The sequence below is a fragment of the Tenrec ecaudatus genome, chromosome 4, assembly GCF_050624435.1.
Source record: "Tenrec ecaudatus isolate mTenEca1 chromosome 4, mTenEca1.hap1, whole genome shotgun sequence".
NCBI classification, from domain to species: domain Eukaryota; kingdom Metazoa; phylum Chordata; class Mammalia; order Afrosoricida; family Tenrecidae; genus Tenrec; species Tenrec ecaudatus.
The window spans coordinates 42,969,596-42,985,294 of NC_134533.1; the positions used below are offsets into that span (position 1 = coordinate 42,969,596).

At 38.6% G+C, this 15,699-nt stretch overlaps 1 protein-coding gene and 1 pseudogene across 2 annotated transcripts in view; one reads left to right on the top strand and one right to left on the bottom strand.

The window, feature by feature from the left end:
* METTL15 (methyltransferase 15, mitochondrial 12S rRNA N4-cytidine) overlaps positions 1-15,699 on the bottom strand; it is a 265,624-nt gene that overhangs the window by 56,013 nt on the left and 193,912 nt on the right. For both annotated transcript variants that reach the window (XM_075545956.1, XM_075545955.1), the window contains exons 4-5: positions 6,232-6,423; positions 997-1,175 (exon numbers count right to left, since the gene is read on the bottom strand). In XM_075545956.1, the coding sequence (XP_075402071.1) occupies positions 997-1,175; positions 6,232-6,423 (371 nt within the window). The remainder of the gene's footprint in view (positions 1-996; positions 1,176-6,231; positions 6,424-15,699) is intronic.
* LOC142447570 (U7 small nuclear RNA) lies at positions 6,693-6,759 on the top strand (annotated as a pseudogene).

Here is a 15,699-nt window from a genome sequence, read left to right on the forward strand (position 1 = left end):
AGATTAGATTATAAAACACATGCTATATGATCTCTAAATCTGATTGATACTAATATATGAAAAATTAAGTTTTATCTTTAAACTGTGGATATTAAGGAAGACAATTAATTTCAGGCTCTTTTTATAAGCTACACAAATAGTTTTTCAGTTTTACTTCTTTAGCTACTTCCGGAACACAATAAGAGCCTTTGAAACGGAATCTAAATATTTTTGGTAAGTGAAAATGATGTAGGGTTTCAGATGTTCTAACAATAAGAAAATTCACTATTGGAATTCTGTTAAATAACTGCTGGGTTGTATTTTTGCCTTGGAAAACTTTCATCATGGAACACAGCTGTGAAACAACTTTCTCTTCAAACAGAAAGGCTATAATAAAGTAGCTCCTAGCTAGACTTAGGTTCAAGAGGTTTATGAAGGCAAACAGCAGAAAAGATGAAATGTTCCAATAAGCCCCTCAGGCTGATTTAGTTAGCATTCACAAAGTAGTATAACCTATACATCACATAGCCTTTGTTAGCTGGTTGTTTAGAATAGATGTATGAGTCACTGGATTTTATTTTAGCAGTTGGGCAATATTAAAACACAGCAATGTTGAAACTAAGAGAGGTCATGTCAGATCTTTTTACAGGATACTGATCAACCACTGTGATGGATCAAGAAATGCTTTTGCTCCTGTCATTTCATGTTTCACCTTGGTAGGTGCAAATGACAAATTACCTTATGTTTAAAAAAAATCTATTATTAAACTTATTCATAAGCTACAGTTTTTTTCTTTGATTTTTGGTTTCTGTTTTTGTTTTGTGTTATGGGGGTGGTGGTGGTGGAAAAGCTGGCAAACCAACAAGAAAAGGTGACATTAGAAGATAGGCAAGGTTCTATACTGTATGACCGATTTCAAGTAAAAACAAATCCCCTTGGGAATTTGGGGGATTGACGTGTGTGTGTGTGTAATTTTCTCTTCCACTCGTAAACACGGTAGAGAATCAATGAAGGTACCTGCAACGATGCTGGCAAGCTGCTGGGTTCTAGTGATAGGGTAGATGCTGCGTGCCTGAACGATTGCTGAAGCGATTTTCTTGGCGTGCTTCTCTTCCCCGTACGTTCTCAGGATGGATGCAAGTGCTTGCTGATCTAAAGCGTTCACAACATCAGCAGCGGTGGGCATGTCAGGACACCTACGCAGAAGAGGAGGCAATTAGTTCACTGACGTCACTTTTCATTGACCATAGGGGAGAAATTCAGAACACTCAGACAGAAAGATAGACAGACAGACACACACACATACACACACACACACACACACAGAGAGAGAGAGAGAGAGAGAGAGAGAGAGAGAGAGAGAGAGAGAGAGAGAGAGAGAGAGAGAGAAGGACAGCTTCCAAGGCGTTTATAGTCAGCGATGGAAACCTTACATGAATTAGATAGATTTTCCATTTAGAATATCCATCATTATGGGAAGTGGGAACTATTTGAGGCACTCACTGAGGTCAAGGATAGCAGGAAGTTGAGTTATTTTTATTAACCTTTAACCTTATTTCACAAAGGAGAATTATTATTGCTAATGTAGATTTCTTCCAAACAAAAATAATGGGAAATATTTAAATTTAGATGATTTATAACTCAAATTAGTGATTTTTTTCTTCTTCATCCTAGTGGACAACATATGGCTTGTTAATAATATTTAAGTGAGCAAGGATCTCATGAATTTAACTTGGGATAACATGACTGACTAGTCATATGAGGGCACAGATGGAATTCCCAGTACTATCCAGTAGAATCCAATTTATAGTGATCCTGTATAGGGTTTCTGAGGTTAAACCACTGACCTTGTAATCAACAAACAAATGGTTAACTACCTGACAGCACCACCAGCGCTCCCTACATTGACCTTAGAAAATATGTATAATTAAATACTCCTAGAGTCTGGCAAGATGGAAAACTAGCCTGAAATGATACACAACGACACCAGAGACCTGCTCCAACTGTTACAAATGATAACCCTGGAACTCTGAGCTTCTGGGGAAAGGATACAGAAGTAAACTAAATATCAGGTATGAGAAGTCAAACAGAGAGGGCAAAAAGGAGACAAATGTTGGTTACCCCAATGCACTGTGGCCATCTTGAACTATTACAAGCAACATTCCAAATTTATAAATTATCAAGGATTCATGAGGGAGAGGGGGTGGGAAGGGAGGGGGAAAATGAGGAGCTGATACCAAGGCTCAAGCAGGAAGCAAATGTTTTGAGAATGAAGACAAAAAATGTACAAATATGCTTGACACAATGGATGTATGTATCAATTGTGCTAAGAGTTATACAAGCCCCCAATAAAATGATTAAAACAAAACAAAGGAATTCAAGATGGATCAAAAACCGAAACATAAAACACGACAATCTAGAGATCATCAATGTAAAAGTGGAGACAAATGTAGGGGCCTTATTTTGCGGACTGCAAACAAACAAACAAACAAACAAATCTTTCTTACAACCAGAATGTCCATTGGAAGTGAGGATGGTGAGAAATCATTCACATAATTTGGACATGTTTTCAGGAAAATAGAGGGTCATAGTCAAAGAAGACCATCAAAGAGATGGATTCACACAGTGGCCGCACCAATGGACTCAAATGTAAAAATTATGAGTATGACTAGAAGTAGGTCAGTATTTATTTGGGTAAAAGGGAAGGCAATATACAATAAGGAGTTTGGGTAGGGGGCATGATAGACGTCGGACAAGACCATGGTAGTTTTACAAGAGTTAAAGGCAACAGAGGCAAATACTTTTATATCCACAAACCTGCAACAATGGGCATCTATAAGTAGGTACTTGGCTAGACACACAGGCTAGACAGGTGGGAGAGGGAGGGTGGGAATATACCCATAAAAACACACACATACACACACACATGCACACACCCAGAAACAAAATTTCCCAACTACTTTCTTTAAATGTATTAATATATTTGGCTAGGTTACTATATGTTACCTATTAGGATACCATACAGATATATATGTATATGTGTGTGTGTTTATTTTTGGGGTTTTTTTGTATACTCATGTTAGATGAGCTTTCCAATCTATTGAAGCATCAATCTCATGTCTAAAATTAAAATAACCATTGCTTGGAGAATTAGGGTATGTATAATTGTAAAATCACGAGTACAATGTCAGACACATAGAAGATGTTCAATGTATGTCATAGTCCTTTATTGGTCTTCGTTCTTGGCCTAATTGCTCAAATTCTTATTAGACTATACCCATTTGTGAATTTTACTGCCCAAACTACTGAATTGGAATCATGTAATATAGTTTTATAATTATGATATGAATTTTATGATATATTATAATCATACCAGCATATGACCATAGCATATAAGATGATCTATCAACGGGGTATTATCTGGCTGTAACAGAATTCTAAGATTAGTGCAAATACAGAAGTATTTTATAGTACCCTTTCTACATTTACATAAGAATATTGAAGTAGAAATTGCTCCAATGGGAATTAGTGGACAATACGCATACTTTCATTTCACTCTCAAGTCCACCGTGACTAGTAGTAAAAAAAGTTTCCACAATGATACAAGGCAAACGGAGCCCACTGTGGAAAGCTGGCAGGTTGCTAAGAGACTTCTGGTTAATCACATGATAAAGAAGTCAAGGTCCAGGATCTGCTCCTCCCAACATAACAAGTTAAAAGACTTGATCTTATAAATTCTCTGGAGTTTACTGAATCACAAAGACAAAATTCACAAGAAAAAAGGATTAACTTTAAGTGCTAATTTATTATTCTTTAATGAAGAATAAAACTGCCAACAAAACTAGACTGTCAAGTTCTTGAAGCTGTGAGTTTTTCTCTGACACATGAGAATCCTTACTATAATTGTAAAGCTATTGTTGAACTTGGGATCAACACAGAAGATATTTTTTATGATTATAAATTATTTTACATAATGATAAAATGTCAACAAGAAAGCCAGACTAAGACTGGTCATATGTTTTGGCCTTGACTCCCTCTTTTAATAACACTGCATATATTTGCATCTCTGACTCAGATTTTGTATGTCTCCATAGAAACCAACTTTCCCACTTACTTTATTCAAATCTATTAATATCTTTGATTAGGTTACTATATGCTATAAACTAAGAAATCATTCTTCTTTTAAAAATATATTTTTCTCAACTCCAATCTCATCTAGTACTATTAATGTAGAATTCAACTCTCAAGGACAACTTTCAATTTCTTGAGAAGAACCTCAAAAACCTTGATTCACAGGTTAGAATTTTTTGTGAAGTTTTTATATGAACAATATGGGTATTTATTACTATTATCTAGTAACTTTGTTCATTGTATTTCAGAAGGTATCCTCCCATAGCAAAACACAAGAAATGAAAAAGTTTGCTTGACATTTTATTACTTCTTCACAACAATCTCAGTCTCCAAACAGAAGATATTTGACCTTTATTAGTCACTGGACTTAAGAGAATTTTTATTTCATTTTATGATCACAGTCTTCATTCTGCGAATGCCAAAAATGTGCAAAATAAGGTAGAAGAATCAGATCTAAAAAGGATACTGACAAGTATGTGTCAGCATCCAAGCTAACAGGTAATATCACAACATCAGACAAGGTTATGTGGGAATGAGTACCGCATGAATAAGCAATTTCCAGAAAAAAAAAAACCAAGAGCAACTCAAATGTAAATGTCGACTTTAATGAATACTTTCATTTCTTACATGCAGTACCTTCTAATTAATATGAAGAAACTTAAAGAATCCAAAATTTTAGTAGAAATTTTTCTACAGATGAGGAATTTTAGATTAAACCAAAGCAAACTCAGTGCCATCGGGTTGATGTTGATTCATAGCGAGCCTATAGGACAAGGCAGAACTGCCACTGTGGGTTTCTGAGGCTAACTGCCGAGGTGAATGGAAAGGAGTTACTGGTAGTTTTTAACTGTTGACCTTGAGGATCACAGCTCAATAGGTCCTGAATTGCAGATTAGTAACAGTAAAAGAACAATGTGTTTATTGAGATATAGGAAAGTTTAACTTTTCTGTTTTAGTAGATAAATTTCCTAAAGGTCGGGACCACGATACATAATTTGTTGGATAGGGGGATGATAGGAGGGAGAAAAGCATGATTCCAAATGTCCAGTCCAAGTGAGTGTTCAGCATAAGGAAATAGCTATTAGTCTAAGCTTTAAAAATTACCACACATACTCCTGTATAACCCAAGTTTTTCGACACATTTTTTCATGCAGCATTTGTGGTAAAATTAGGCACCTTGGCTGATATATGGGTTGGCTTATACTTGAGTATATACTCGAGGTAATTTAGATGTACAGGATTTATCCCTGTTAATCCAAACTCAAATCTCCTTTCTGTCAAATCAATTCCAATTCATAGTTACCTCAAGGACAGAGTAAAACTGCCTGATAGGACTTCAAGGATGTAAATTTTCTTTTAAGGACATTGCCACATCTTTCTGTAGTGGAGCAGTGGGTGAGTTAGAACCATCAACTGCTCAGTTAGCAACCACACGTGTAACCACTGCGACACCAGGTTTCCTATTAGTACTCCCCTGCTCTAGATTGTGAGCCTCTTCGTGCTATTGAACATGTGTTTCTACTTGAAAAAGGAAGAACAAATGTTAGTATTTCCAGGGTGGTGGAGATTAAAGAAAAGATACAAAACCTATACTGTGCATAGTTTAGTACTTTAGTACTTAGTACAGTACTGAAATTGCAGTTCTGACTTATACGGAATGGGATAAAAAAAGCAATTGCTAACCTCTAGGATTCTGTCTTTTATGATCTGTGTCTTCTACAAAAATCCATATTAAATACAGTTCCTTTGTTTCAATTGAAAATAGGTAGCACCATGCCTACCTACATAAAATATGTTTTATCTTAATATTGTCAGTAGTCTACAGGTCAATATTATCTCAGACAAAAAGATGATCAGTGTGAAATTATACTCCTTACTACTTTTGCACAGACTACAATGGATTTTCTTTTAAGAATTTAAAATTGTTTGTTCTAAAATTCCAAATCTAAAGAAACACTATATTCTATAATGAGCAGCAAACAAAGATGATTTATTATGTATGGGTAGTGCTAGGTGTGGGCGTTTGATGGGAATTCTGCAGTCTTAAAAGGAAATTAAATTCAGAGTGTTTTTGAGAAATTGATTTCTTGTTGTGAGGAGAAATGATTTATCAATACTCACCTGTCACCATCCATCCTCATGTCCAAGGGGCCATCCTTCCGTAGGGAAAAACCTCTTTCAGGAGCATCAAGTTGCATGGAGGAACACCCAAGATCCAAAAGAACACCATCCAAAGTCCCTGGCTGCACTCCAGCTTTGATTAATAAGGTTTCTGTTTGGCTGAACTGGCCTAGCAAAGGTTGGACCCGTTTCCTGTGAATAAACCCAAGTGATAGAGAAAGAACTTCAGGTAAGAAAGTCTTTCATAAAGTCTATTACCATAGAAATGAGCACATCCTATTATTAGCTACTTTCACCCATATATGTTTACCGAGTGCCAACCACATGCTTAGCACTATGTAGACATAGGATTCTGATGACAATACATGTTTGGATTTAAACACCAGAACTGACTTAATATAATCTGATTCTTGCTAATAACCAGTTTATTTTCTTTTTAATAAGATAAAAAAGTAGAAAAACAGTGTTACATCTCTTTTAGAATTTGTCTAGCAGGTTTTCTTTTTTTTTTCCCTGGAAGACACCGCCCGCCCCTCTCCCCCCCCCCCCCAAAAAAAAAAGGAAAAAGAAAAGGTCCTTGGTCAGATCAGAACTTCACATTTTTTTAGTAAGAAATTTCCTGAATCTATGAATAGGCAATAGAAGCACATGCCATTCTATCAAAAGGGCCATTTAAAGCAAGCTAATTTAAAGACTATGATAAAATGTATAATTTGTCTTCTTGGCAAATTCACCCTATTTAGTATATACCAAGTATAATATGTATATTGGTGTGTACATATATCCATAGGAGTCCTGGTAGCATAATGGGTTATGCATTGAGCTGTTAACTGCACTCACAACTAGCAGTTCAATCCCAATAGCAGCTCCATTGCTGAAAGGTGAGGCTATCTGTTCCTGTAGAGATTTACAGTCTCTGAAACCTAAGGGGGAAGTTCCGTTCTGTCCTATAGGGTCATAATGAGTTTCAATTTACTCAATGGTAGTGTGGACTATTTAAAAATTTTTATATGCATACTTATTATGTAGATTAAAAATGTCAAATGTTCCATAACATTCCAAATAAATGATTTCATGTACATTCATAAGATAAAAATGTGTAATAATATATTATATGACTCCATCAATTCTAATGATTCTAACTAGGTATTAAGAAGTTCAAGAACAGATGATTTTCTAAAACATAATAGGAAAGAGTAAACTGTATGGCAAAATAAGATTTGTTTCACGATGACTGACCAGTCATCCATATTTACCTCTCCTATATCTTATTTACCTCACTGAAATGATGAAAGAAAAAGTAAAATATGCATAACAATGCTAGAAACTTGCCAAATTTAAAACAGCAGAGTAGAACTTTCATAAGCAGATTAGAGTACAGAGGAATAATGCTGAATAACCTGCAATAACAATAAAAGCAAAAGATACAAATACTGAAAAAGTGGGATTTCAAAACAGAATCTAAGAAACATCAGGAGTTAGAAGTACAAGAGGGTGCAAATAGTCTGCTTGGGCTGACAAAACAAATGTAGCAATTCAAACCTCTTATTGTGAAAAAAATAAAAGAATCACTATATATTATAATAATAATTTAAAAAGTAATTTAAAAGCTTAAAATAAAACACCATACTGCCTATAAAAATGAAGTTAATTTAAGAAACAAAGGAAGACATTACATATGAAACTAGTATATATGTAAAATTAGGGGCTATAATAAAAATATACTAGTATTGAAAATTTTTTCAAATGTGTTATTATGTATTCTATCTAATTATCTTCTTACGTACCTACCTATCCTCTGATAATAGGGAAAAACTCTTTAGAAAAGTTAAGTAACACCATGTAAATGGTAGAATTAAATGGTTGAATTAAAGCTTGGGGGCACTGAACCAAAGATTACTACAGAGCAGCAAAAAAAAAAAGAGAGAGAGAGAAAGAGCGAGAGAGAGAGAAAAGCTCAGACACATGTAATGTAGTATAGACATAAGAGGTCCAATATCTGGTAGGGGTGGGGGTGAGGAGAACCAGTGCTTTGTAAATGACAGGACGTAGGTAAAGCAGTAGGCTAGCAAAGTGACAGACCATCAAGGAAATGGACTGATACAGTGGTTGCAACAATTTGCTTAAACATTGTGAGGATGGCACAAGGCTGGATAGTGTTTTGTTCTGTTATACAGAAGTTCTCAATGAGTAAAAACCAACTCAGAAGGCACGTAATAGCAACAAACTGGACGTTCCAAGATACAAAGTCCAAGAAACATTAAGCACAGTGGCAGACTGGTTCTTTTACATTAGGCCTATAGTATTATGCCAGTGTGAAAAAAGTGATTTTGTAGAGATACAGGGTTGGATATCCATAGCTGAGAAGATTCAAATAGTATACTTTATGCAGAATGCATATGGCAAACAGTGTGGATATCAGGGGGTAGATACCAGAACGTTTTTTGAAGAAGCATCCAGTAAACACTGGATTATCGAATGTGAAGGAAAAGATAAGGAGAGATATCAAAGATGATTCTAGGGTTTGGGGTCTGTGATCAGAAACATGGAGGTTGAAATTGGCAACAAAGAAGGCAAAGGTTTAGGAGGGAAGTAGGTCAGCTCAATTTTGGAAATGGTAATTTTGACATTCAAAGGAATATTTTAGTAAAATTATATACTAAGTAGTTGGAAAATGAACGTGTCACAAAATTGTTGAAGTAACAAAATGCCAAGTATCGTGTTGAATGGAGGGCAGGGAGAATGGGAATACAAAAATAAAAATACTTTCATAAATTATAATTCAGGGGATGTAAAAGGTATGTGGGAAAAATTTAAGAAAGCTTAACATGGGCAAAAATGATGATTGGTTTTCCTGTTTATATACACTTCAAAGGTACTTCCGTTTTTCCTTCTATTGGCTATCCTATAGTACATGAAATACTGATATTATTGGACGCTATGTGCCCATAGACATGAAAGTTGTGTCCAGTGCAGATGTAATTGATCACTAACCTATTAGTAATAACCATTTATATATATATTTGTAAAACCATTTCAGCATTACTGATTAACTACGTGTGTGTGTGTGGTGGTTTGAAATCATCATTGAACTAGTGGATACAACTTACTGGTTACTTGTGAGTTAACCAATCTTTGATGTGTTCACCTTGTATTTACATGAAAGCTATTTCAGCAAATAGAAATACCAGCTGCTAACTTCCGGGAAAATGGCGCTGCTTAACACATATCAGAGCGACACTGAAGAAATCAACACTGGAGAGTTACTACGAGAGACATTCCATACCGCAGGATCACAATAGGAGCATCATAAAGATTAGTAGACACAGATACACAAGGTTTTGAGGAGCTAGGGGATTTTGGCTTACCACAATGGAGGCCAGCTAGGGTTTGACCTTAGCCCCACCAAGGTCTCGGCCACTGCCAGGATCACTTGGAGCCAGTGCAGGGGCTTTATCTCAACCCAGCCAGTTTGCCGATGCCTTGGGGCAGGGTTTAAACCCCTCCAGTCATGGATTGGGGCTCAGCTATATTGTTACTTTTGTTTCCCTCTTTTCTCTCTGTCCACCCCTCCCCACAGTCTCAGCAAGCTTAGTTTTCTTTCTTTTTTTTGTTTTCTCCTCTGTTTTCACTTACATATCACAGCCAATCTCCAGACCATTCCCCTTAGCCTAGGACATTTACACCTGCCCTCCACCCAGCTGGGAGAGCTCCATCCTCTGCAGCACAACCCAAGGCTGGGAAAGCCTGCCCACCCTACACCAAGGGATATCTCACACACCCTCTTCAGGGGGAAATCTCGCCCATGTTCCTCTGGGGTAAAGTCTGCCTGGCTGTCCTCTGCAGTGTTCAGCACATAGCTGGGAAAATTCCACCCACCTTCTTCCGGTGAAATCCTGCTTTCGTGGCTGGGGGTGCTCCTACCAGTCCTCTCTGGTCCCACGTGACTGAGGGAACTTCCTCCTGCCTGCTGTAGTGCCTCACACAGCCTAAGTCATGCTGCAGTGGGAACCTCTGCCCAACCTCCACAGTGATCTACCTGACCAGGGAAATTCCACCCAATATTCATGGTGCTCTACACCAAAGTGGGCAACCCATCAGCCTTCTGTGGCAATCCCATTGCAGCAAGTACCCCACATGCCCTCTGTGGCACCCAAAGCTGCTGTGGGCCACACCATCACAACTTCTTGTGAGATACCTCAGTACAGCACCATTCTTGTGGGTTCACAACCACCCAACCAATGTTCCCAGAAAGGACCATCCAACTTGCCCTCCAAATAACAGAATACTGGTTGAGTAGGAAAAGAGTGACGCCACAGGAGGATAAAGTGCTAGGCCAATTGCATAATGAAATTAGTGGCAGACAGTTTGAAGAAGCATTCCTACAAGTCTCCCAGAGAGAGCCAGTGCTCTTTGACTCCCTGGAAAATAGCACCTGGCTCGTCTAAAACAAGACACCGCAAACAGCAATCAGCCCCATGACCTCAATGAAAAAAACAGGGAAACAAAAGGAAATGCTAAAAGATATCCTGAACTTAATGATGTGCATAGAAAGCAGACATTGATCTATTACAGAAAGAATTTTCAGAATGCTTCTTGCAGGCATACGGGATATGAGGGAAACAATACAGAAAAAGAATGAAATGATAGAGGGCATAAGGATGAGGCAGCAAAGGGAAACACAAGAGCTTAGGGACGAGATAAAAAACACACACACAAAAACCAGCAGTAGACTGACAGACTTCACCAATCAACTGGAGGAGGCAGAGATCTGCACCTGTGACATAGAGGACAAGAAAGCAGACCTTAACAAACGCAAACAAAAATCTAATAAGATCATTAGAGAAGCTGAAGAAAATCTAAGAGCTATGTCTGATGATATGAAGAGGAACAACATCAGAATAATTGGATTACCAGAAGAAGACACAACAAAGAAGTCATCTGCAACAATAGTGAGAGAATTCTTATAGAAAAAGTTTCCCAGCTTAATGAATGTAAATCAGGTAACCATTCAGGAAACTGAAAGAACACAAGCCAAACTAAATCCAAAGAAGTCACCAAAGCTCATGATAATTAAACTACCCAACTTTGAGGAAAAGGGGAAAATAATGAGAGCAGCTAGGGAAAAACAAGCAAACACATATAAAGGTTCCCAAATAAGAATATGCTCAGACCTATCAGTGGACACTGTGAAGAAGAGGAGAGAGTGCAATAACATATCCCCAAAATTGAAGGAAAACAATGCAAATCCAAGAATACTCTATTCAGCCAAACTATTTAACAAGATACATGCAGAAGTAACAATCTTCCCAGACAAGGAAAAACTCAAAGAATCTGTTAGAAAAAACCCAGCCCTACAAACGATCCTTGACAATCCAGTATGGGCAGAAGAACAGCACTCACCAAACATAAATAACCACCTCACCCAGAGGGCAACAACGAGAAAACAGACCCCAAGATAGCATTCACTTAAAGGTGGAAAGAAGTAAAAAATGAACCACACACATGCACACACACACACATTCACACTGATAAGAAAGTCAAGTAGGATAACACCCAGCACAAAAGGTATAAGATGATAACACAGAGTCCACAGATGGAGGTAATAAACCCTGAATATCAATGGTCTGAACTCAGACATTAAATGCTTAGGCTAGCAGACTGGCTTAGTAAACACAACCCATCAGTCTGCTGTCGACAGGAGACATAACTCAAGACTTAAGACAAAATCAGTTTGATAGTCAAACACAGGAGAAAAACATACCACGTAAACAGGAATTTAAAAAAGCAGAGGTTGCAATCCTAATCTTGGATAAAATTGATCTCAAAGTCCAAACCACAAAAAAGAAAAGAAGACACTATATAATGCTCCTGCAGAAATATGAAGCAAGAGCCTTATCTCACTCTATGCACAAGAATAAACCCAAGGTGGATTGTAGAACTTGAGGTAAAACCTGAAGCTATTAGGGCCATCAATGAGGGAATTGGGACCAACCTGAGAACTTTGGTGCAGGGAATATATAGGCCATCAAAAATAGGGAAGGACACAAATACAGAAGAATCACAAATTGACAAGTGGGATATACTGAAGATAAAACACCTGCGTATGTTGAAACAATTCACCAAGAGAGTAATAAGAGAGCCCACGGACTGGGAAAAAAATTAACTACCCACTGTGGAGGTGGGCAAAGACCTGAACAGAAATTTTACAATGGTAGAAATCTGAATGGCCAATAAACATATGAGAAAATGTTCCTGGTCATTAGCCATAGGAGAAGTGTAAATTTAAACAACAATGAGATACCACCTAACACCCTCAAAGATAGCCCAATTAAAAAAATCAGAAAGCAACAAGTGTTGGAGGGGATGTGGTGAGATAGAAACTGTCATCAACTGCCAATGGACCTGTAGGTACGTACGGCAACTATGGAAACAGCTTGGTGATATCTAAAACAGATGGGAATTGAGCTACCATGTGACCCAGCAATCTCCCTAGTGGGCATATAGCCAGAAGCGGCAAGAAACAAACCACAGCCAGACATCTGTGCTCCAGTGTTCCTCACGGCACAGTTCACAATCGCAAGGAGCTGGAAACAACCCAAATTTCCATCAACAGACAAATGGATTAAAAAAACTGTGGTGCATACTGCAATGGAGTACTAGGCATCGCTAAAAATAGGGATGAATGCATGAAGCATATCACCGCACAGGAAGAACTGGAGGAAATTATGCTAGGCGAAGTAAGGCATGCAGAAAAGGACAAGTACAACATGAATCCATTGAGGTAAGCTTTAAAAAAAATGCAAAGGGGGCAAAGGGAAAAAGCTACGGCACACAAACATTCCTGGGGTGAGGTCTAGGTAGTATGGCAGGGGCAGACCAAATCCAGGGATACATATAGTAGCCAAGTAAAAAGAGTGTGGGGGAGAAAGAAAAAAAAAGAAATGGATAGCACGGGAACAGGCACTAACGCACCCAAGGGGAGGATATTGTTTATATCACCATAGGAAAGAGGGACCAGATTGCAACCAGATTGGCTCCAAGATGTGAATGCAACATGCTGACATGAAGGAGGGAACCAGTACAGAGACCTGAGATGCCAGCCCTAATCCCAACTATGTGGACAGCTGTCCCTCCCTCCAGAAGAATTTACTGCAGAGGACAGCACTAAAGCTACAGCTCAGGGAGAGCTGTCTGATCAGAGCACATGGGAACAAATGAAGGGGAAAGAAGAGAGAGTGGAGCACACCCTGGCCCACCACACCTTAAGCATGATATCCCTGCTCAGAGCAGCAAATGCACAGAGTGGACCATATGGCCAGCCCCACTACGAGACATGATATCCCTAAGTGATCCATAACCCTAAGGGGGACAACACTGGAGACATAATGTGGGCATTACGCCCAATCTGACCCCACCATACCCAGGTAAATCACTAAGGGTGTACAACAGAACAGCAAAGGATACAGAGAAGGGAGTCCCGAGGAAATACCCCAAATAGATTTTGGGGCCAGGGCATGGCACCCCATCAGACTCGTCCAGAAAACACTTGCAAAGGTCAAGAAACAGACCTTGAACTATTTACAGGCTTTTCTTCTCCCGCTCCCCCAATCATTTATTTTGTTGTTGTTGTTGTTGTTTTGCCCTGTCTTCTTTTGGTGCATATTATTATCTCTGCAGGTCTATCTAGATAAGATAGGTGGGATAAACAATCTGGAGGAGAAAATAACAGGACTGACAGTTCCATGGAACATGGGATAGGGGAGGCGGGGGAAAGAAAGTAATGTTTAACAAACCCAGGGATAAGGGAACAAGTGATCCAAATCATTGGTGAGGAGTATATAGGAGGCCTGGTAGGGCTTGATGTAACTGAGAGGAATTACTGAAACCCAAATGAAGGCTGAGCATGATAGTGGGAAAGGGTAAAGTAAAAGGAAATAGAGGAAAGAACTAGGAGGGAAAGGGCACTTATAGAGATCTAAATACAGGCATGTGCATAAGTAAGTACATTTCGATATAAGGATGGGGAAACAGATCTATGTGCAGATATTGACAGGTTTAGTATTAAGGTAGCAGATGGACATTGGGCCTCCACTCAAGTACTCCCTCATTCAAGAACAGTTTGTTCTATTACACTGTCATTCCATGATGCTCGCCGTCCTGACACAATCGTTGAACCCAAAGTGGGTACTTATGCAAATGTGGTGAAGAAAGCAGATGGTGCCCGGCCATCTGGGGTAGTAAAGGCTTGAAGATAAACAAGCGGCCATCTAGCTCAGAAACAACAAAGCCCACATGGAAGAAGCACACCAGCCTGTGTGATCACGAGGTGCCAAAGGGACCAGGTATAAGGCATCATGCAAAAAAAAGAATATGTGTGTGTGTGCGTATGTGTGGCCGCTTGTGGGGACCCAAAGTCCATTTGTAGGCAACTGGATATTCCCTTACAAAAGGGTTGCAGGGAGGAGACGAGCCAGTCAGGATGCAGTGTAGTAACGATGAAACATACAACCTTCCTCCCATGACTATCATCTCAATTCTACCTTACAACTCTGGCTAGACCAGAGGATGTACAGTGGTACTGGAAACACAGGGAACCCAGGACAGATAAATCCCTCAGGACCAATAAGTAGAGTAGCAATACCAGGAGGGGAAGGAGGAAGATAGGGTAGAAAGGGAGAACCGATTACAAGGATCTACATATACATATGGGGGACGTACAACAGAAAAGTAGGTGAAGGGAGATGTCGGACAGTGTAAGACATGACAAAATAATAATGATTTATAAATTATCAAGGGTTTGTGAGAGGGGCAGGGAGGGAAGAGAAAATGAGAAAGTGATACCAAGGGCTCAAGTAGAAAGAAAATGTTTTGAGAATGATGATGGCAACATATGTACAAATGTGCTTGACACAATGGATGGACGGATGGATGGCGTTAAGAGTTTTACAAGCACACAATATGATTTTTTAAAAAGAAAGAAAATACCAGCTGTTCTAAGTCAGAGTGACTCTAATGGAAGTATCAGTGATAATAAGAATTACATAAGTCTGAAATTATATATGAGGCAAATATCATATAGAAGAAAGGTATGTCAAACCAACCATTTTCCCTTTCTTCACATTTTCCCCATAATTAAGATACAGGTGCTGTGCAACTGTATACTTGAAGAATAAAATTATGACTAAAATAAATGTCTTCTTACAGAAGAAATATTTTAGCTCTAAGCAGGAATTTTGAAGTAAATGGAGTATTAAGAATGAACAGACAGGCAAGGAGTTCAGATTCCCTTGCAGCTATACTAATTCTCACTACATAACTGGAGAGGCTGCCTTCAGGGTTCTTCAGAAGCCTTAGGGCAACAGGCATGCATTTTGGAAGGGTAATGAGAAGGGAAAAATTTGGCAACACGCCTAAGACCTAATTCACTCACTCTATTCAAAAGTGGGTGGAGTGGGGATGGATTTT